The sequence below is a fragment of the Urocitellus parryii genome, chromosome 1 (genome assembly GCF_045843805.1).
Source record: "Urocitellus parryii isolate mUroPar1 chromosome 1, mUroPar1.hap1, whole genome shotgun sequence".
In the NCBI taxonomy this organism is placed as follows: domain Eukaryota; kingdom Metazoa; phylum Chordata; class Mammalia; order Rodentia; family Sciuridae; genus Urocitellus; species Urocitellus parryii.
The window spans coordinates 223221020-223244091 of NC_135531.1; the positions used below are offsets into that span (position 1 = coordinate 223221020).

At 33.3% G+C, this 23072-nt stretch overlaps 1 protein-coding gene across 6 annotated transcripts in view; it reads left to right on the forward strand.

Annotated features, from left to right (window-relative positions):
* Positions 1–23072, forward strand: part of Ubr3 (ubiquitin protein ligase E3 component n-recognin 3) — a 222444-nt gene that overhangs the window by 124776 nt on the left and 74596 nt on the right. For all 6 annotated transcript variants that reach the window (XM_077802756.1, XM_077802758.1, XM_077802761.1 and 3 more), the window contains 4 exons: positions 104–192; positions 6658–6807; positions 14454–14587; positions 19061–19171. In XM_077802756.1, the coding sequence (XP_077658882.1) occupies positions 104–192; positions 6658–6807; positions 14454–14587; positions 19061–19171 (484 nt within the window). The remainder of the gene's footprint in view (positions 1–103; positions 193–6657; positions 6808–14453; positions 14588–19060; positions 19172–23072) is intronic.

Here is a 23072-nt window from a genome sequence, read left to right on the forward strand (position 1 = left end):
TCCATTATTTGCAAGGATCTTTTCATACATTATATACTACTCAAAGATAGTAGATTAGTTTTAAGCACATTTGGTACTCATAATTTATTTCTGTTTAATCTAGGCGACAAAAGGCTAGAGAGAGACAACAGAAATTGCTTGCAGAATTTGCTTCACGACAGAAAAGCTTTATGGAAACTGCAATGGATGTTGGTAAGTCAAAACTTTTTAGGTTAGAACTCTCATAGTCATTACATTAGGGATGATCTTGACCAATCTTCCATAAGTTTTAAATATTACAGACAGATGATTTCTAGTCTTTATTTAAACAATATAATGATGGAGGATTGATCTCTATTATAGACATGTTCATTCTGTGGTTGAATTGCTGCCATTGTGAGGAAGACCTTCCTGTTGGTAGCAGTACATAGAGAGTATGTTCCCTCTTTTCTATTAAACTGTCCCTCAGATTTCTGAGATATTGCTAAAGATAAGGCACACTTCTTGTTTTCATTCAGATTAGCATTTAGATTCCTACAATAAGAAGGAATGCCATGTTTCTGTATGATGGTAGGTTGCTCTGAGTAACCTTTTACAAACATTGAAGGAATGGATTAAATTAACCTTCAGTTAACCAGGATACTCCTTTCCATGACTTTTTACATTACAGTGATTGTTTTGCTTTGCTTGCTTACAAAGGTTCTTTGCAAGCTTCTTTCTTTTTCCTTTTCTTTTTAGGCAAAATTGATGAAAGAAAATAAGTTGTGACAGCAAAACAAAATGTCAGCAACCTTAACAATTTAAAAGTAAATAAGTAACTAACAAGTAGGTTAGCTTTTTCACTGCTGTGACTAAAAGACCCAACCATAACAATTGTAGAGGAGGAAGAGTGTATTTGAGAGCTCATGGTTTCAGAGGTCTCAGTCCTTTGACAGCCAGCAGACACCATTCCTTGGGAATTGAGGTGGAAGAGTATGTATGGTGGAGGGAAGCAGAGAGAGACTAAGCTCAGATCACCAAATATATACCTCAGAGGCATACCCCCAGTGACTCACCTCTTCCAGCCATACCCTACCTACCTTCAGTTACCACTCAGTTAATTCCTATCAGGGGATTAATTCACTGATTGGGTTAAGGCTCTCATAACCCAATAATTTCTCCTTTAAACCTTCTTGCATTATCTCACACAGGAGCTTTTGTGGGACACTTCTAACTATAATAAATCCTTACAAATATGTGCATTCAAACATGTGTTTACATTTCCATTCATTTTTTTTTTTTTTTTGCCCCTAGAGGGATCTTTATTTATATACCTTTTTTACAGGTATTTTTTTCAGGTAGTTAATGGATAGCATCAAAGCTTGAAACTTCTTTGATTTACATAATTTTTAAGAGTTACAATCTTTTCTGACATACCTCGATTACCTAAGATATTGAGCACATTGTTCAAAATCTTTTTTCTATAACCTTAGCCAGTCAAGATTAAACTTTTATGTTTTCACCTCAATCACTAGGTGCTAGGTGATGCAACTAGACTACATGTCTCCTGACCTATTATTCACTTCTAACTTTAAAGCATAACTATAGTTATTTCATTAACCTTTAACTTTAAATCATACTTATGATTATTGGTAAGCTTTCTTACTTCTAAACTAAAATCCCAGTAAAACACACTTAAAATAGTGAAAGTCTGTTTCCATTCATTTTTGTACACATAAGCACATATCCAGTGGCCAGAAGAGGTGTGAAGATGGGGGTCAGTCCAGATGTAGCCAACTGTTTTCTAAATGATTGACATTGGGGTTTATGTTCAGGTCATAACTTTGATGGAAAGAATACTCGAATTCTGTTTGTGGAATTTACTTAGTAATTAGTTGACTTTCTCATATGGAAGAAGAGGGTTTATCTATTTACAGTACTAACTTGATACCCTTTCATATAAAATGAACTAATAATCACTCCTATGCCTTTTTCATTTTTCCATTCCTCATCTCTATCTCTTGCTTTTTATCACCTACTTTTTAGTTACTTACTTACTTTTAAATTGTCAAGATTGCTGACATTTTGTTTTGTTGTCACAGACTTTGGATGGATGGAGTCTTCCATCCAAAGGTTGTCTCTAAAACAGTTAAAGAGTATTTACATTAGTATGACTCTTTGGATGTTATTGAGTACAGGGTTAAGTAATACACTAGGATTTATTTGCTGTTTTTGAAACCAAGTAGCTTGATTTAAGGAGACTGTCTTTAAAGTCCCTTTTCTTATAGGTGCTTGATTCCTAAACCCATATCAGCTAATGTTTGTTTGTATTTGGGCCAGGACTTTGTTATAGTGTCTTTTTTTTTTTTTTTTTTTTTTTTAAATCCTGGAGTTTCCAACTGCCCCTTTTGACTTTATTTTAAAAATTATAGCTGGATGCAGTGGTGCATGTCTATAATCCAGTGATTTGGGAGGCTGAGGCAGGAGGATTGCAGGTTTAGACTAGCCTCAAACTTAGCAAGACCCTGTCTCAAAAATTAAAAAGGATTGAGGTAAAGTGTCCTTGGGTTCAGTCCTGAATATCCAATCAATCAACTAACCAATCAATAAAATTGTATTGTTCCAAGAACTGCACTATCTTTATTCTGTCTCTGTCATTCTGCCCACTCAGTCATTCTGTCCTTTGCATGAAATACTTTTCCAGTGGGGTCCATGGTATGCTACATAGCCATTACCTTGAGATTTTCTTATTTTTGGATCAATTTAGGGTTTTCTGTCTCTCATCTCTTTTCTTGGTCATGTCTTATTGGAGTATATAGCCTCAAGTATATTTCTAATAATATTCTTATAGAGGCATTCTGATTCTTTATATCTTTGAAAGAGAATTTACTCTGCTGTCACACTTGATTATTCATTTGGATGGATATTGAATGCCAGGTTGATTTTCTGTCACAATTGAAGGCATCACTCTCTTGTCTTTTACTATTCATTTGATGAAAATTCTAGTGGGAATCTCATTCTTATATCTTTGTAGGTGAATATATATTTTTCTTTCCCCATGATCCTTTTATGATCATCTGATTCTGTTATTTTTTAAAATACTTTTTTTTAGCTGTAGTTGGACACAATACCTGTATTTTATTCATTTATTTTTATGTGGTGCTGAGCATCAAACCCAGTGCCTTGTATGTGCTAGGCGAGTGCTCTACTGCTGAGCTACAACTTCAGCCCTGATCATCTGATTCTTTGAATCTGAAAATTTATGATTTGTTTCTATGTGCTTTTGTTTTCTTCCTTCTTACAACTTTGTCTTTCCTCCTTAGTCTTTCCAGTCTGTAGATTCATATTTCTGAAGATCTGAGAAAAAATTTACTGTTATTTTTTGATCACTCATATAATCATCCTCTAGGATGGCCCTCAGTGACCCCCATCTCCTGGCATTTATGCCTTATGTAGTTTTCTCCCACAGTGTATCAAAATTATTCTTTATGACCACAAAGTGTGGCAGAAGAGATGGAATATTATTCCTAAAACTTGGGTATGAGAGACATTATGATTTCTGTCTTGATTGCTTTCTTTCTTTTATATTAATTGTTCTGGGGAATCCAGCTGCCATGTCATAGCAGAACCACAAAGAGGAACTGAGGCCTCTTGCCAACAGCCACATCAGTGAGCTTGGATGTGAAGCTTCCTGTCCCAGTTAAGCCTTCAGGAGACTGTACTCAGCTGACAGTTATTATTTTTGGTACCTTTGAATTGGACCCGGGGTTGCTTTACCACTGAGCTATGTCCAAGACCTGTTTTTAATTTTTATTTTGAGACAGGATTTCACTGAGTTGCTGAGATTGGCCTCAAATTTTCGATCATCCTTTCTCATCCTCCTGAGTTGCTGGGATGATAGGTGTGTGTCACCAAGCCCAGCCCACACAATAGTTTGACAGCAGTTTTGGGAGAGATCCTAACTGAACTAACACCAAATAGTTAAGCTGCTTCTATACTTTCTTCCTCAGAAACTGTAAAATACATGTTATGTTTAGCCACTAAGCTTTGGGGTAATTTATTATAGAGAAATATTATAATACTTTTAAATTTTCTTTCTTTTGAGGGATTCTAGTTGGATAATGGATCTTTTAAATTTTTGTGTCTTATTATCATTTGTTCTTTTTTGCTTTATACACTTAGAGATTTCCTTTCTTCAGTGCCTTCACTACCTTGTTTTTGTATGTGGAAGTCTTCTCTGGAATCTTCCTGAATGTGTTTGGGTTTTTCTTTTCTAAATTATCTTTTAGCTTTCTGAATTGCTTTTAAAATTTATATTGGTCTTTCATGTTGCTAGTTTTCCTCATTTGCCTCATGATCCTTGAAAGATGGTCTGGGTAGCTGATGTGTGTTTATTTTAATGAGGTATGCCAGATTCTTTTCATAGAGTCTGTACTATTTTGTATTCCCACCAGCAATGTGTGAGTTTCTCTACATCCTTGTCATTAGCATATGTTGTAATTTTGTAGGTGAAAGAAGTGGTATCTTGATTTAGTTTTAGTTGAGATGTCTCTTATTTTATGAAAGAGAATGTTCTTTGGACCTTTAATTGCTTCTTATTTCCTGATGTATCTTTTAGCTACTTTGGGACACTTGGCTATGATTTTATACTAAATTAAGTTTTCTTTTATGTTTGTACACTTCCTTGGAATCAGTTATAGCTGTGAACTTTTTAGGTAGGATTGACTTACTTGTGGCATTGGAATGCATATAATGCATACTTCTATGAATCTGTGACTGTTGTTTATATGTTGTAAAAATGTTATTTTATAAAATATTTCAATGTAGTTTTGAATTTGGTTGTATTTATTTGCAAAATTCTTATTCTCATCACAAAGTAGAACCTATTTGAATAATTGTTTTACTGAAATTAGAGTGGGATAGAATAGTGTTTACATTGCTTGATTTTGAAATATAAAATTGCTAATTTTGAGGATTGGTGTTAATAGGTCTGCCATTTTAAGTCAGTCGTCTGTGATATAGTATATTCCAAAAAATAGACCAATAAATAAAAAACAACGTTTTGATTATTGTTCCACATATAAGATACACTCTAGTACCAAGCCAAAACAGTTTTAAAAAAGAAAAAAAAAAACACCAAAACCCCCCAACATAATATATCCTTAACATAGGGGAAATAAGATCATATAAAGGTATATGTGGGCAAAACTAATCATATCTTCCTGTTTTCCTTTTTAATCTTACTCTCTGAGATAAATCCTTGTAAACCTTTTTATTGCTTCATATGATTCCATACATAAATGGATTTTGTTTGTATTTATTTTTCCTGTAATGAAATCATACTGTACAAAAGCTGTGCCATTGTTTCCTTTTTAAAACCTTAAAGTATCATGAAAATCCTTGTATATAAATATTTTTTAAATCCAAGATTTCATCTTCACACACATATAATATAATATACAGAAATTAACATAAATGTTTCTAATTTGTGTTTTTTCTTCTTTCATAACTGGTGATTACACTTTGGTTTGTATACTTGAGTGCTTTTATCTGTGTTCATATAATCATACAAATTCTCCCTTTCTTCTTTCTTTTTCTTGGGGCTAGGGTCATTGATTGCTTTACCAAATGAGCTCACTCTTTACTTTTAACCTCAGTAATACTTTGCTTTAACTAAAGTATGTGTCAGATATAATAATATGCCTTTCAAGACTAGACCTCTTTTTATTTTAATTCACTAATCTTATTTATGTAGATATGTGCTTTCTGGTTCTGATTCATTCATGTTATTATTTTTTTCTCTAATTTCTCTTTTGGCTTATTTTCACTTCTGTTAATACTAGGCATTAACCAAAGATCTATTTTAGATTCCTACTTCTCTGATTCTAAATAAATATCAGATGTATGTTTACCTTCATGAATTATTATTAAAATATCAAAAGGACATCTTCCTTTTTCTATTTCTGTCATGTATTTTTACATATTTATTTAGATATGCATCTATCTTTTAAGAATTTAATAAAGCACTTCTGTGTCCTTGGTCTTCCCAATTCCCTCTATACATTTCTTTGCCACTATGGGCAGTTTCACTAATCAGGAATTTAAGTGCCTTCATTTGTAAATCATTATTGTGTAAATATTTTATTTCTTTTTGTTAATGACATTACATCACCAGAGGATTTCTGATATTTTCTATAATAGTTTTGCTTTACTAATATATATTATGGTCATATGTAATGATTTCCCTATATATTTTTATTTATGAGATACAATCACTAGAATTGGAATAAGGAAGAAATAGTTTTTTAGCTCCCATCTTATTGTAAATTCCCACCCTTAAGTGCCTCAAAGAAAATTAAAACAATCCTCCCCTTCTTTTCTTAAAATGCTATTTAAAAAAATTTTTTTGGATACCAGTGTGTTTGCCTCTATGTATTTGATATCAATTTTATCTATGAATGATGTATCAGGTATATTTAGCCATATATTATTTGAAGTCTTTATATCAATTCTTTGTAATTTTTGCCTAAATTTTTCTGAGTATACATTTTACTTGAAAGATAATTTTTGGCATACTTTTATTACTATATAAATTTATTGGTATCGAAGCTAAAATTATTTTAAATGGATTTTTTCATTTTTTATTTAAATGGGCTTTTCTTCTTAGGAATTAGGAGTTTTAATTTGTTTTTCCTGCAGATTCTCCTGAAAATGATATTCCTATGGAGATCACCACAGCAGAACCACAGGTTTCTGAGGCAGTATATGATTGTGTTATCTGCGGACAAAGTGGCCCCTCCTCAGAAGACCGACCTACAGGATTGGTTGTATTGTTACAAGCATCATCAGGTAAACTTAGTTTTTCAGTGGGAACATTTTAGAGCCAAGGTATATACAAGAAATTAAAATTAAACAGATGAAAGTTATATCTTTTTCTAGTTAGAACTTCATCTAGCAGTATTGATTTGATCCAAATGACAAGCTTCTTTATCTGGTTTTATCTCAATTTTCTGGACATGAATGTTGGAAGACCTTAATAGAGAGGTCATAAAGAGATAGAGATTTTTAAAAAGAACCAATGGAAATAAAAGACTTAATAAACCAAATTAAAAAGTCAGTGGAAGCATCACCAATAGATTATACCACTTCAAAGATAGATTTTCAATAATAATAGTAATCTTGAAGATAAAGTTGACCATAAAGAAAAGATGTTAAAAGACATTGACCAGAAGAATATTCAAGAAATCTGGGATTACATCAACATATAACATTTAAGAATTGTTGGGTAGATGAATGTTCCAAAATACAAACTAAAAGGGTACACAATCTTTTCAATGAAATAATATTAGGAAAAATTTCCAAATATTAGAAATGAGATGGAAATTCAAATATAAGAGGCATATAGAACTCCAGATATACAGAATTGCAGTAGAACTACTCCAAGACACATATAATGAAAATGCCTAATATACAAAATAAGGATAGAATTATAAAAGCTTCAAGAGAAAAAATGACTGGTTTGATTTAGAGATAAGACAATTTGGATTTTTTTTTTATTGGTTGTTCAAAACATTACAACGTTCTTGACATGTCATATTTCATACATTAAACAATTTATATTTAAACTGATTTCTCAACACAAACCTCAAAAGCCAGGAGGGCTGGCAATAATATATGCCAAGCTCTGAAAGAAAATGGGTGCCAACGAAGATTACTACAACCAGCAAAATTATCCTTCAGAATTGAAAATAAAAACCTTCTATGATAAACAGAAACTAAAAGAATTCATAACCACAAAGCCTGTACTACAAAACATACTCCATAAAATATTTCAGTAAGAAGAAATGGAAAATAAAAATGTAAACAAGCATAGGGAAGATGCATTATGTTAAATGCAGTTAAAGGAGAACCAAGTTTGAATTAAATATCACAAAATGAATCAAATTGCCAGGAAAAAAATCTTTCTTTAAAAACATTGAATGTAAATGATCTTAACTCTTCAATTAAAAGACATAGATTGGGGGCTGGGGTTGTGGCTCAGTGGTAGAGTGCTCAACTAGCACGTGCGAGGCCCTGGGTTCGATCCTCAGTAACACATAAAAAAATAAAGGTATTGTATCCAACTACAATTAAAAAATAAATACTAAAAAAAAAAAAAGACATAGATTGTCAGCTTCCATTAAAAACCAAGACCTAACAATATATTGTTTGCAAGAGATACACCTTACAAAGATATCCACAGATTGAAGGTGAAAGGATGGCAAAAGATATGCCATGCAAATTAATATTACAAACAAGCAGGGTTAGCCATTCTCATATCAGACATAGTGGACTTCAAGCTGAAATTAATCAGAAGGTCCCTTCATACTGGTAGATGGAATCATCTGACAATAAGATATAATGACTTCAGATATTTGTGCCCCAATCAATATTGTTTATCCTTTCAAAAAAAAAAAAAACACAACTCTTTGCTTTGTTGACTTTGTTTTTTCTTTTCTTCTCAATTACATTGATTTTGGCTCTGATTTTAATTATTTCTGGTGTACTACTGACTTTGGTGTTGGTTTGTTCTTCTTAGAAGATGGAAAGACATCATATTCCTGGGTAGGCATAATTAATATTATCAAAATGTCCAGTCTGTCAAAAGTCTTATACAGATTCAGGGCAATCCCCATTAAAATACCAATGACATTCTTCACAGGACTAAAAAAAGCAGTTTTAAAGTTATTTTGGAAAAATAAGAGATCCAGAATAGCCAAAGCAGTCTGAGTGAAAAGATTGATGCTGGAGGCATCACAATACCAGACCTCAAATTATACTACAGAACTATAGTATAATTGAAAATAAAATAAAAATTGAAGATAAGAAGTATAGCATGGTACTGGCACCAAAACAAACATGAAGAACAGTGGAATAGAGTAGAATAGAATACACAGAGACAAACCACATAAATAAAGTTAGTTATCTGATACTAGATAAAGGTTCCCCAGCATATGTTATAGAAAACATAACTTTTTCAACAAATGATGCTAGAAAAACTGGAAATCCTTATGTAGAAGAATGAAAGTTGACACTTTCTCTCACTCTGCACAAAAGTTGACTCAAAGTGGATCAGAGACCTAAGAATTAGACCAGAAACTCTGCAACTGCTAGATTAAAACATAGGTCCAACACTTCACCATATTGACATAGGAACCAACTTCCTTAATAAGACTCCTACCCCAAAATTGATAAGCGGACTGGCATGAAATTATAAAGCTTCTGCACTGCAAAGGAAACCATTAAGAGCACAAAAAGAGAGCTTACAGAATGGGAGAAGGTCTTTGTTACCTGAATATATATATAAAGAACTCAAAAAACTTAACACCAAAACCTCCCCAAATAATCCAGTTATTAAATGGGCAAAATAACTGCATAGATGCTTCTCAAAAGAAGAAATACAAATGGACAGCAAATGTATAAAAAAATGTTCAACATCTCTAGCAGTAAGGGAAATACAAATCAAAGAGATTTCATTTCACTCCCGCCAGAATGGCAATTTTCAAGACTATAAATGAAAATAAGTGTTAGAAAATGGAGGAAAAGGTTCACTCTTACATTGTTGGTGGGACTGTAAATTAGTGCAGCCACTCTAGAAAGCACTATGGAGATCCCTTAAAAAACTGGAGATGGAACCCTGATATGACCCACTCCTCAGTATATATCCAAAAGATCTAAAATAAGCATACTGTAGGGATATAGCCACCTCAGTGTTTATAGCAGCCCAATTCACAGTAGTCAAGCTATGGAACCAACCTAGGTATCCTTCAGATGACTGGATAAAGAAAATGTGGTATACATACACAATTGAGTATTAACCACTAAAAAGGAATAATATCACATTTGATGATAAATGGATGGAACTGGAGACTGTCATGTTATGTGAAGTAATCCAGATTCAAAGGTTGAAAAATTTTTCTAATATATGGAAGCAAATCCAAAATAAGAGGTGTGGGGTGGGGAGAGAGGGAAAGAGAAAGATAAAGGGTATGGGGATTCTATCAAAATAGAAGAAAGTCAGTGGGCTAGATGAAGGAGATTGAGGGAAAGGAAGAAAGGATTGGATAAGGGAAGAACAGTGGAATGAATCTAACATAACTTTCCTAAGCACATACATGAGTATACCACAGTGAATCTTACCATCATGTATATCCATAAGACACTGAGTAAACAACAGCAATAACAAGAATCCCTGAAAGTAAATGGCAGAAAGATCAGTAGAGGGAAGGGAACATGGAGAGTGTGGAGGGGAGGCAAAAGGGAAGTACTAGGGACTGAATTAGAGCAAATTATATTCTATATGCCTTTATAGTTATGTCAAAATATATCCCAATGTTATGTATAATTTAGAAGAATCAATAAAATGGAAAAAAAAACCACCCCAGAGATCTTATATATGTTACACAGTTTTTTTTTTGTTGTGTTGTTCATTTTTGTTAAGGTGGGATCATATATCACCAGTGCTATGTGTCCAGTAACATGATCAGCTTTCTTGTTAATTTAATTGTTATATAATTTGAAAGCTTTATAAATTCATAAATATTGTCAGTTTAAGTATTTTAATTATATCTGAAATGTTCTGCAAGTTTTCTTCTTGTTTGTTTGGCTGCTAGAGCCAGTAATTTTTTCTTTGGTACTAGGATTGAACCCAGGGGTACTTAACCACTAAGCCATGTCCCTAGCTCTTTTTAATTTTGAGACAGGGTTTCACTAGGTTGCTTAGGGCCTTGCTAAGTTTTTGAGACTGGCTTTGAACTCATGATCCTCCTGCCTCAGCCTCCTGAGTCACTGGGATTACAGGCATGTACCACCATACCCAGATAGAGCCAGTTAATTGTGAAATAGCCTAAGGATATATACATTGCCAACCTGTCATTAAAAAATATTTTAAAAATTTGAAGTTTTTTTTTTAAGGATTTGTCTCGCTATTACCTATCCTCTCCCATGTGAAGTATTTTGAAGTAATGATATTTCTTATGTAATTTAGTCCAATCCGTTTAATCTATCTTCTACAGGAGTTTATATGAAGAAACTAAATCTGAAAAGAACTGCATATCTAGATTTTCAAACTGAAAATCAGTGTTCTTGTTTGTAGAAAGGTGTAAGCAGTCAGATAAAAACCATAAAGGGGAGGGTGGGTAGGGAATGGAGCTGTAAAGAAGGGTATTTTTTGTATACTGTTAAAACTAAGTAGATATTAGTTCATGATTGGCCCGAAGACTATCCTGCTAAGTGAAATAAACCAAAGGTAAAATGTTTTCTCTGACATGGGAATGGAAGCTAACTCACAATAAGAGTCGGCAGGAGAATAGAAGTTCAGTCATTTAGACAGTGGGGAATGGAGAGAAGAGAAGAGGGGATAGGAAAAGGAAAGACAGCGAATGAATCTAACATAATTTTCCTATGTACGTATATGAAAACATCATAGTGAATCGCACCATCAGGTACATCCACAAGAATGGAGTCCTAACTAGACTAAGATATATTCCATACTTGTATAATTATATCAAAATGGATTTACTATCATGTGTAACTAAAAAGAACCAATAAATTAAAAATATAAAACAACTCATGCTGCCTTCTCACAAGATCAGAGAGCAGAAAAGTTAAATGGAAAATTTAAATATCATTACATTATTTATTATAATTTGCACACACATAACTCATAAACTGATATGACCCTAAAAAACCTAAGTAGATATTAATTGAAGTTTGATTGTTTCGACATGAAGATATGAATTGTATTCCCTAAGGTAGTCATAAAGAAAAACAATCTTAAAACACATCACATAAGTAAAAGAAATGAGAAAAGAATCAAAATGATTTACTAGAAAAATCTTAATCACAAAAGAAGGAAGTAATGAATGACTTATGAAATAAGAGAAAACAAAATGGCAGAATTAAGTCCTTTCTTATCTGTGATCACTTGAAATAGAATGCATTACATTATCTAGGTAAAAGGCAGAGATGGACAGAATGGATGAAAAATTGTGATAACACTACATGCTGTCTACACTTTATTTTTTTATTTTTATTTATTTTTTAATATTTTTTTAGTTCTCGGCGGACACAACATCTTTGTTGGTATGTGGTGCTGAGGATCGAACCCGGGCCGCACGCATGCCAGGCGAGCGTGCTACCGCTTGAGCCACATCCCCAGCCCATACACTTTAGATCTAATGACACCAGTGGATTGAAAGTTAAAGAATGGGAAGATATTTCATGCAAATAGTAACCCAAAGAAAGCTTTACTATATAAAGCTTTATACTAACATGAGACAAAATAAAGAAAACATTATAATTATTTGTAAGAAACAAAGAAGGATTTTTATATATTAATAAGGTGATCTTGTGCCATACAACAGAGCCCACAAATATATGAAGTAAAAAATTGAGAGAATCGAAGGAAGAAACACATCTCCAGTAATGTTTGGAGACCTTGGTGGATAGAATAGCTAGACAGAAGACCCAAAAGACAACTGAACACTTGAGCAACACTATAAAACAAACAAACCTAAGAGAATTATATAGAATTCAACAAGAGTAAGCATATATTTTTTACTGGTGAATTCTATCAACCACTTAAAGATTAATATTAATTCTTCTCAAACTAGTCCAAGTAGTAGAAAAGAAGGAACACTTCCTTAATTATTCCTATGATGCTAGCATTATCGTGACATCAAAACCAAATAAGGACAACACACGAAGAACAAATATAGATCAATAAATACTTTTTATGAATATAGGTTGCAGAGATCCTCAACAAAATCCTAACAAACTGAGCTTATCAGTATAGTAAAGGATTATAAGTCATCTTGATTATATTTTAACTGCTAGCATTCATCTGCTTCTGTTACTTTGTTGCTGCTGCTGGCACTTCTACTGTAAATCCCTCCCAAAGTCATGGCCCACTATGGTTCACCTGATATTCTCTTCTCTAAGAACAGTTTTCCCCATGTTATTGAATTTAATAGTAACATGTGGTACTGTTTATTTTTATTCTCACTCTTCTTTTGTGCTTTGATGTTTTATAATTATAAAATCTTAGCATTGTTTTCCCCTTATTTTGCTACCTACCTCTTTCTAGTTTCTCATTTTGAAAAATTTTGTCTCTAAGAAAGTTGAATACCCTTTACCTATAGTCACCAGTTGTTGCCATATTGCCATGATTTTTTTCTTTAGTATTCTGAGATAGACCGACAGACACATACGCACACAAACACATTCCTTTTTAAAAGAAAATTGTTGACATCATAACATTATATCCCTAAATATTTCAGAATGTATCTCCTAAGAACAAGGATATTTTACATAGACACAGCGCCATTATACCAAATAAATTTAATATTAATAACAATGTACTGACTATTCAAATTCACTCAGTTGTCCAAATATTTTGTGTTTCTTATTTATTTGAAAAATAATAGGTCTTTATATTTATGTGGTACAGGGTGATGTTTTGATGTATGTATATATTGTAAGAGGAGTAACTCAAGCTAATTGACTTATCTGTTACATCACCTTTTAGCATTTCTTGTGAGAACCAATATTATTTTTAAAACAGATATTCCTTTTCTTGATCCAGGATCTAATAAATGATCATGTATTGCTTTTTGTTGCCATTTCTTGTTAATCTCATTTAATTTTGAATAGTCTCTCTAGCCCTTTATTAAAATTTTAAAGAATCCAGGTTGGTTGTTCCATAGATGTGTTATTATCTGGATTTGTGTGATTGTTTTCTCATTATTAGATTCAAGTTAAAAATTTTTGGCAAAGGTATTACCTAAGTGATGTTCCTTCCATTGGTTTCACATTAAAAGGCACACAATGTCCACTTGTCCCATTTTTGGTGATGCCAACCAAATTTGATCCCTTTGTTAAGGTGGCAAGTAATCGGTAGAATAATATTCTAAGACTTGTTTATCTTTTTACCATTTTACTTGGTGTTCCTTGCCTTAACCAAAGAATGTGTCATCTGTTAACTGTCATTATTCTTATTGATACTTTGTCTTCTCAAATTTGACCTCTCAGGTTCTTTGTGAAACTGCCTTCTCAGTGTTTGAACCACTTCCTTGTTCATAATTCTAGGCTCACTTTGGGCTTTTCCCCAATCCTGGACAAAGGCGCTTTCTCCAAAGATCTCTGCTTTCTTTTTGTGAGAAATAGTGTATTTAGGAATTAAATTTGTTTAGGGTTTTTCAGTGGACATATACTTAAGAAACCATCTATCCATCCATACTTTTGTGTTATCTTGAAAAGTAAATATTGACATATTTGTATCTTTATTTACTCTGTAGAAGAAAACTCAAATGCCACTCTTTTTTAAGGTCCTACGAGTATTTTAATAGTGGAAAATTTAGTGTAGTTTGTGGTAAATAATCTGACTTTTCTTGGAGAATCAGGTATGTTAGTTACTTAATGAGTTTTTTTTTTTTTTTAAATCTATGTTGATGTAGTTTTGGGGCAGTGTCGTGATAATGTTGAACCAAAAAAATTGCCCATTACTGAAGAGGAGCAGATTTACCCTTGGGACACATGTGCAGCAGTTCATGATGTGAGGCTTTCATTATTACAGCGTTATTTTAAGGATGTAAGTACTTTTTTGTTGAACAATATTTTAAACTGCAAAGTTGATGGTGATTTCCCTCCAGAGTTTTATTTTATTTTTTCTATTTCTTTTTTTTTTAAAGAGAGAGAGAGAGAGAATTTTAATATTCACTTTTTAGTTTTCGGCGGACATAACATCTTTGTTTGTATGTGGTGCTGAGGATCGAACCTGGGCCAAACGCATGCCAGGCGAGCACGCTACTGCTTGAGCCACATCCCCAGCCCAGTATATTTTCTATTTCTAATGAAATGTCATTCTGATTTCAAATCTGAAAGTAGCTTACCAGAAAAAGTTAATATGTGACTAGAAATGAAAATCTGTTAATAAATAAAAATTTCAAGCAATAAATGTGATAGGTCTATTTTAAATGTTCATTGTAAAGTATTCACAGTTCAATTGAGTGGAAGAATGGGTATTAACTCTAAAAAAATTTAGATATAGTGTGAATTAGATAAAGTGTGACTATTTTGCCAAGATTTTTGCCTCCTTTTACTTTCATTTAAAGATATACAATAAAATCTCATTACAGTACTTCTAAAATATAATGGAGGAGTAGCCTTGTTGTGACCTTAGTAGGTTTTTTTCCAGTTCTTGCATCTAGATGCTGTAGTACTCAGAAGTGTTTCAAGGCTTTGAAGATATAGTTTAACATCTTTAAAAAATTTTTTATATCATTGATGTTTCCTGAGTGAATTATCAAATGGAGTTTCCTTTCCTGTGCTATCGTTTTGAATCAACTGTGTCTTGTGATTTAAGTAAACGTATGATAAAAGCTTAAAATACTTAAAATATAAAACATTATTTTTAGTTAGGCTACATATAAGATGATTATCTAGAAAGATTTCCAGATAGAACTTTTTTCTTCCTTGTAAATCTGTTGGTTTAAATAGAAGAAACTATTAGAATAGGTAGGAGACAGAATACTTAATTAGAAAAAAACAGTAACTGACAGTAATGATAAGAGTTAGAATATAACGTGGTTCTATACTATATTGGACTAAAGTTTATGGTGGTTTCTGGAGGTTCTAGTTAGGGAAACATTGTGTAGAGTAGAAAGAATCCTAGACCAGGAGAAAAAAAAAAAAGAGATTTCATCCCAATTCTGCTGTTTCTAAGCTATGTAAGCTTGGCTAAATCCTTTAAAGTCCTCTAAAACTTGATTTTCTCATCTGTAGAGTTGAGAATGGTCTTTCCTGCTGTAACTCACCAGGTTGGAGGTTCTTTTAGATCACCTTTCCTGTAATACAGGTCAACAGAAATGTGAAATGATGTTTTTAATATTCACAGAAGCTTACTTAGGGGCTTAGATTAGGGTTTATAAGGCAGTTCAGTTTAGGAAATGAGGACCATGCTTCCATACATTTTCATAAGCTATAAAATTAAATTATGGTTAGTTTGTAAGTAACTTCTGTGCATATTGCACATATGTGCACACACATTTTCACACTTTTGAAATTCCTTATTGTTGTTTGAATTTTTTACAGAGTACATATGTTACGTGACTAATCAAAGACTAATATTTTCTTCTTTCCTTCCTTCTTTCATACTGGAGATTGAATCCAGGGTGCTTAACCACTGAGCCACATCTGCAGCCTATTTTTTAATTTTTAATTTTGAAATAGCTGAGACTAATCTCCAACTTGTGATCCTCCTGCCTTAGCCTTCCAAGTGGCTGAGATTACAGTGTGCACCAGCGTGCCTTGTTAAAGACATTCTAAAATTATATTAAGTTCTGCTTTTGTGCAGTTTTGCTACATCTTTGGTTTGATTTTATATTTTGGTCATAATCCTGGTTTTAATTTTACAGTCTTGAGTCACTTTAAAGTAAATGGATAAAGATAAATGCCAAAGCCAAATAGAAAAACATTTTTGATTCAATCAAAATATAGCCAAGACTTAAGAGCATAATAATTATGAGGGAATGGATGATTAAATAAAGGAGAGAAGGTCTGGGTATGTCTTAAAAGCCAGAGTAGTTATTAATTCTAGAAAAAAGGTTCTGTTTTTTTTTTTTTTGAAATAAAAGGGCACTCTGACCTGAAATTTGAAAATTTGAATGGACCTGAACTCTGGTGTTTCTGTTAGTGACTATGAGATTTTTATTCCAAATCAGTACTTTTGTCTACTTTCATAATAGTTATTTTGTGTATATATGGCATACTCCCTAGATGATATGCCTTTGAAGGTCTAAGGCCATTTCTTATATTGGTTTTATATTCTCTCAGAGGCTCTAACATACTCTGTGTTGTAGATGCTTCCCGGATTTCTTACTGAATCACACTAAACAGAATGCCAGTTTTATAACTAGAATAGACTGTATAGAACAGAAGAGTAACTATTATTGGGCACTGGTATTGATTTTAGAATACAACTGTAGATTCTGCTCTCTTTACATCAAATGCATGCATTTTACAGAGTTGACATGTAGAATTTAGTTATGTAAGACAGTACATTCACTATAGAAATTGGAAGTGTTATATATGGATGATGTGACACATTAGAGGGATAGAACCTGAGCTTTGGAGTCAGGTAGACTTGTTTCATCTTGGGCTCTACTGCTTAGAGCTTATTGATCTTACTAAATTTTTCATTCTTCTCTTTTAAAAGGGGATAATTCCACCTACCCTAGGAAGTCTTAGTAAATACAGAAGTTGTCAAGATTTAGTGTTAAGTACCGATTACAGTGACAGGCAGGCACATAGTTGAAGTTTCTCTAAAATATTAGTCTCACACTAGTAAGTGCTTTCCTCTACTTCTGAATGTAGCAAACTCAGATAAAATATCTATCAGTTATATAGACAAATGACTACTATTTTCATTTTTAAAAGCTAACCACTTTTATTAAAAATAGATTCATTACCTTGTTATGGTATAGTGACAGAGAGAGCAACTTGTTTGTTAACTGACTACTAACCATTCTAAAATAATCTAACACCCAAATCTGCTTCAATTTCAAGTAGCTCCAAAACATAAAACAGAGATGAGTAGGCCTTCTGATGTTTTTCTGATTTGTAAAAGTAGAAGCTTGCTTACTTGCTGTGAGTATTTGATTTATGTCACTGCACATCTTTAAATCTGCTGGGAAGGCATTTTGCACTCTGAAATATTTTCAAATTTTACATACTTTTGAAGAGTTGTGATCTAAAATTGGAACTTTTTCCACTATCATTTAAAGTTCATTTTGATTGGGCGTGATTTCAAGCACAAATGATCCTAGCTGCTGGGGAAGCTGAGGCAGGAAGATTACAAGTTTGAGGATAGCCTGGGCCAACATAGTGAGACTGTGTCTCAATAACATGAAAAAATAAATAATTTGGTGATTTTATATATATAACTTTTTCTCTAAAATAAAAATAAAATTTAAAGGTTTAAATTTTATTTTAACATGTAAGAACATGCTTAAAAATTTGATTCGATAGCTTTCAAGTCTTTCTTTCAAGTTAGATCTAGGCCTTACATTGCTCTGGCCTGCCCATTTGTTTACTATAGGCTCTAGAGGGTAAATTAAAGTTCATGCCCAAATGTTGTTTGACAGAGGCCAAATGGTGGAAATTCCAAGCAAGAGATTTTGAAAAATCTTAAGCTTGTCTATAGGTTGAGAAGAGGTTTGGAACCCAATGTTGTGGTATACAGGTTAAGGATTGATGTAGAATGACTCTTATTTTTCTAACATGGTGACTAATTTGATTGTGGAGTTTTTAAACTGAGAGGAAGGGAAAGATTCATAGAAAAGATGCCATGTTAAGTTTTTGACAATGATTTTGTGTTAACTGAGGGACATCAAACTGGAAATTTCTGGTAGGCTGTTGAGATTTTGTTTCAAACAACCAGACAAGATATCCAGACTTACAGGGTAGTAATTTTAACTTACTAATTACTTGCTTAGGGAGAATGTTTTCATGAGAAGAATAGTAGCAATGAGTAAAGAACTTTGAGGAGTAAAAACATTGAGGGGGCAGGTAAAGAAAAAGAGTCTTGGAAGAAGGCCTAAGAAAAACAGTTAAAGAGAAAGGAAGAAAACCAAGAGAGTAGCATTATGGATGCTAAAGGAAAGTAGGCATTTAAGGAAAGCAGTTGTTATGTCAGATATCACAGAAAGATTAAGTTCCATATAGAACATATAAAATAATCAACAATATAGTTTATAGTGAATATACGATATTGAGAACTTCTCTTTTATAGGATGGAAAAAGGCTAGTTCATAATGTGTATTCTGTTTCCTAATGAGTGTAGATATTTGGGGCCTGAAACTTCATGGTATTCTGATTTTAAAGATAACTGCCTTAGGGCTGTCCAGTCAGGTTAGTCAGATATTTATTTATATCACAAAACTACAAATGCTACATCAGTATAACAATATGAAATCATGTAGAGGTTTGTGAGGATATATTTAAACATGTTTATACATCTTTAACTTTTTCTTTCTTTCTTTCTTTCTTTTTTTTTTTTTTTAAGAGTTCTTGTCTTTTGGCAGTATCAATTGGCTGGGAAGGAGGTGTTTATGTACAAACCTGTGGCCACACATTACATATAGATTGTCATAAATCTTACATGGAATCATTACGGGTAAGTTGATTGGAAAAAAAAATTAAAGGTGTGTGTATCTTTCCATCTTCATAACATGTGCATCCCAGTTCCACCTCTTCAACTTGAGTGATTTTCATTTTTTTACTTGACTTTAGCAATTGACTTCCCTGTTGCAACTGAGACTTTGGTATAATTACTTAGAAATATTAACCTTTTTAACATCCTGCCATATCATCTTATTATATGATTCCTCAAATTCTCTTATTTTCACTCATTAGATTTTTTTTTTTTTTTTGGCATCAAGGATTGAACTCAGGGGCACTTGACCATTGCGCCACAATCCCCAGCCCTATTTTGTTTTTTATTTAGAGACAGGGTCTCACTGAGTTGCTTATTGCCTCACTTTTGCTAACATTGGCTTTGAACTTTCGATCTTTCTGTCTCAGCCTCCTGAGCTGCTGGGATTATATTGCGCCCAACTTCACTAGGATTTTTTTTTTTTTAATCCTCTTTACATTTTTCCTAGTAAATTACCTCTTGTATTATGCCTATTCTGACTTTACTAGTCATTTAATCTGTCTCCCCTGATTTTAGATCTGGGAAGCTTGCCCTGCTAGAAAAATCATAAAACTAATTGAATTGTTATCACAAATTTATGATTTCCTATAATAGTGATGTAGAATCATGAGTTGTAAATATACATTTTAATTTAATTATCTGTCTTTGGCTGCTTTCTTCTCTTCTCCTCAGCATCTATTCTAAACCTTTGCCTCTCCCATCCCATTTTTTCCCCCTAAACTCCAAGATCTTTTTTCTCCCATTAGATTCTGTCTCATATTATGTCAACAGGAAAACTGTCTCTTTGTCATACATTTCCTTGGCTTCCTAACTTTTTAAATTCCATATTCCATATTTTAACCCATTCTTTCTTTTCTATTCTTGGAGATAGTATTCTTTCTTCTGTTTAGGAATAACTTTTCTATGAAGGTACTCTATAATCTGAGCTTGCCTATTACATTATCTTTTATCAACTTAGCATTAATAAGTTCACTAATAGTTCCTTAATCACATTATACATTTTCCATACCCCTATATTCAGTTGTTCATTCAATAAATATTTGTTCAGTGTCTGTAATGTTCTGGTACTATGATAGTCATTGAAGATACAATACTGAATAAGACCTGTGTCCACAAACAGTTGCAGTATATGTGCTAATTATTATGAGGCATATACAGGATCTTATTGGAACATCTGCTAGGTGCCAGAATATCTAATGAAATAAGATAAATGAATGATGAGACATGAGCCTGGAAAGAGAATTGGGACCAGATTATAAAGGACCTTGTGGCCCATGTAAAGAATTTTACGTATAGATTCTTTAGAGAAAGTTATTAAGGGCTTTTAAATAGAAATATGAAATGTCCACAAAGGTCATTTTGACAGTTGCATAAGAGAGGGGATTAAAGGGTTGTAGGAAGAAAATGTGATTGTAACTATTTAGGAAGTAAATAATGGTGGCTTGGAGTTGGTTATGTTAGTGGAGATGGAGAAGATGTTATAGATTTGAAATACATTTAAAAGGATCTCTTGTGGACTTGGTGAGAGATTGCATATAGAACATAGGGAGAAGGAAGGAATCAGGATGAAAGATGATGGTGATCATTGAAAGATTTTGATTTGGAATAACAAGGTCTCACGTTAGGCGCTAGATACATTAGATCTTGTGTAGCAGTGTGGTTGGGAAGCTAATTAGGAAGATCAGCAATGAGGGTAGGAAGAATAAAGTGTCTGGGAGAAGAACTGAAGGGAAGGAGCTGGGGATATAGCTCAGTTGGTAGAGTGCTTGCCTTGCATGCACAAGGCCCTGGGTTCAATCCCCAGCACCCACCCACCCAGACACACACACACACACACACACACACACACACACAAACAAAAAAACAACTGAAAAGACTTATTAATTATGTACTTTTAGTGGGAGAAGGCAAGGAGCTGAAGGATTGCCATAACTCTTCTTTCTCAAAAGGGGACAGTGGTAGGGTAGGTTAAGGAACTTCGAATTGGATATGAGAAGGCTTTCCAGAATGCTGGAGAAAGATTACTAGATAATATTTAGGACTCAGTTGAAGATGGAATCCATACGTGGCCAGAAGGTATTTTATTTTTCTTTATAGCATTCTGTTTGTATATAGAATTGGAGAAGCTATACTTTGCATTAGTATTGTGTAAAGGTTTTGTTAGACGTGAAACATGGAAGGACATACGGAAGGGAGTGGGAAATATTACCAAGAGTTTTTGAAGTGATAGATCATAGTTAGGCAGAATAGGACAGGCAGGCCTTATCAAATAGAAGAAAAAGAAGGCAATAAGAAGTAGGATTTGGTGGTCAAAATATAAGAGGTTTGAATTTAGTACTTCAGATAAGGAACAATTTTGGTTCACTATAGGACAGGCTGTGGTCATGGGAACAGGTGCTAGAGTAGAACAGAAGTCAAACCATAAAAGCTCTGAGGTCAAGGAGCTAAGGGACTAGGGTATAAGATTGGTTGTGCATTTATTTACTAATGCTGACTGGAAAGGTGGCAGTACTTGTAATGATTAGGTTTGATTTAGGTACCAGAGTCTTCAATGGTGAGGGTAGGGGTCATAGTGAAAAGGAAGAAAAAGCATGGTATCATGGCTAAATGATGTAAGCCACAGATGAGCATGCAGGAGTACCAGGCCAGCACTAGAGAGGATACTGAATTATGAGGGATGTTAGAGAATGAGGGAGAGGGCTTCTGGAGAGACTTCAGGAAAGAATCTAGTTTCAGTTATAGCAAGGAAGAGAATCTAGCATTCTTTGGATTTAAGGATATGAGAAAGGTTAATCTGGGATGCCCTTCTGTGATCAGGTTCCTTGCTTCAACCTTCTAGTGCACTCTGTGTGTCTTAAAAACAGCTCACAATTCTCCTTTTCTGGAAAGCCTTCTCTGTCACATTTCTCACAATATATTTATTTGTTTAAATTTACTTTTAAGTTTTGAGTACCTTAAGAAGAGAAAATGTATCTTAACTATACTTACATGGCACAGCATTTGACATGTATAGGAATTTAGTATTTATAGAATTAGACTAAGATATGTTGTTACATTTTTAAGGACTTAAAAATTAATTTCAAAAAGTGAAAAAAATAGAATTCAGTTCTTTTATTTAAAATACTTGCATTGCAGGATACAGTGAAATGAGCATTAAGTCAGCTGTTCAATTACTTGTGTTTAGCAGTTAGATACCTTAGAAGACACATCACACTATTTTTATGCTTAATTTACTTTCAAAAGTTATCTAACCTACATCAAAAAACATGAACATTGGATAAACTACTCCCTCCCTCCCTCCCTCCCTCCCTTCTTTCCACCAGGATTGAACTCAGGGGCACTTGACTGAGCCACATCCCCAGCCTTATTTTGTATTTTATTTAGAGACAGGGTCTCACTGAGTTGCTTAGTGCCTTGCTTTTGCTGAGGCGGGCTTTGAATTTTTGATCCTCTTTGCTTAGCCTCCTTAGCCTCTGGGATTACATAGATTATAGTTTACAGGCAGAATAGGACGGGCCTTATCAACTAGAAGATGTACCACATGTACCAATGCGCCTGACTCCATTGTTTCTTATAAATTTTGAAAATCAGGGTTTGGAGAAAGTGGAAAGTGACTCACCTTATGTGGGTTTTTAAAAATCTTATATCCATATTTCAGATTGATTGAATAATTTTTTTCAGTGTTTCATACTAAGAGTGGAGTGAGATACTTAGGCAGTTCTTTGGTGAGGACAAGCTGTTACATAATTACTATGATGTAAGAAGTGATTTCCATAATTAAATAAGAGATTGTTTTTACATGACATATTTTAGAAATGTCTTTCTTTGAATGGTTCATTAGTTTACTAAAAAATTTGGTGGT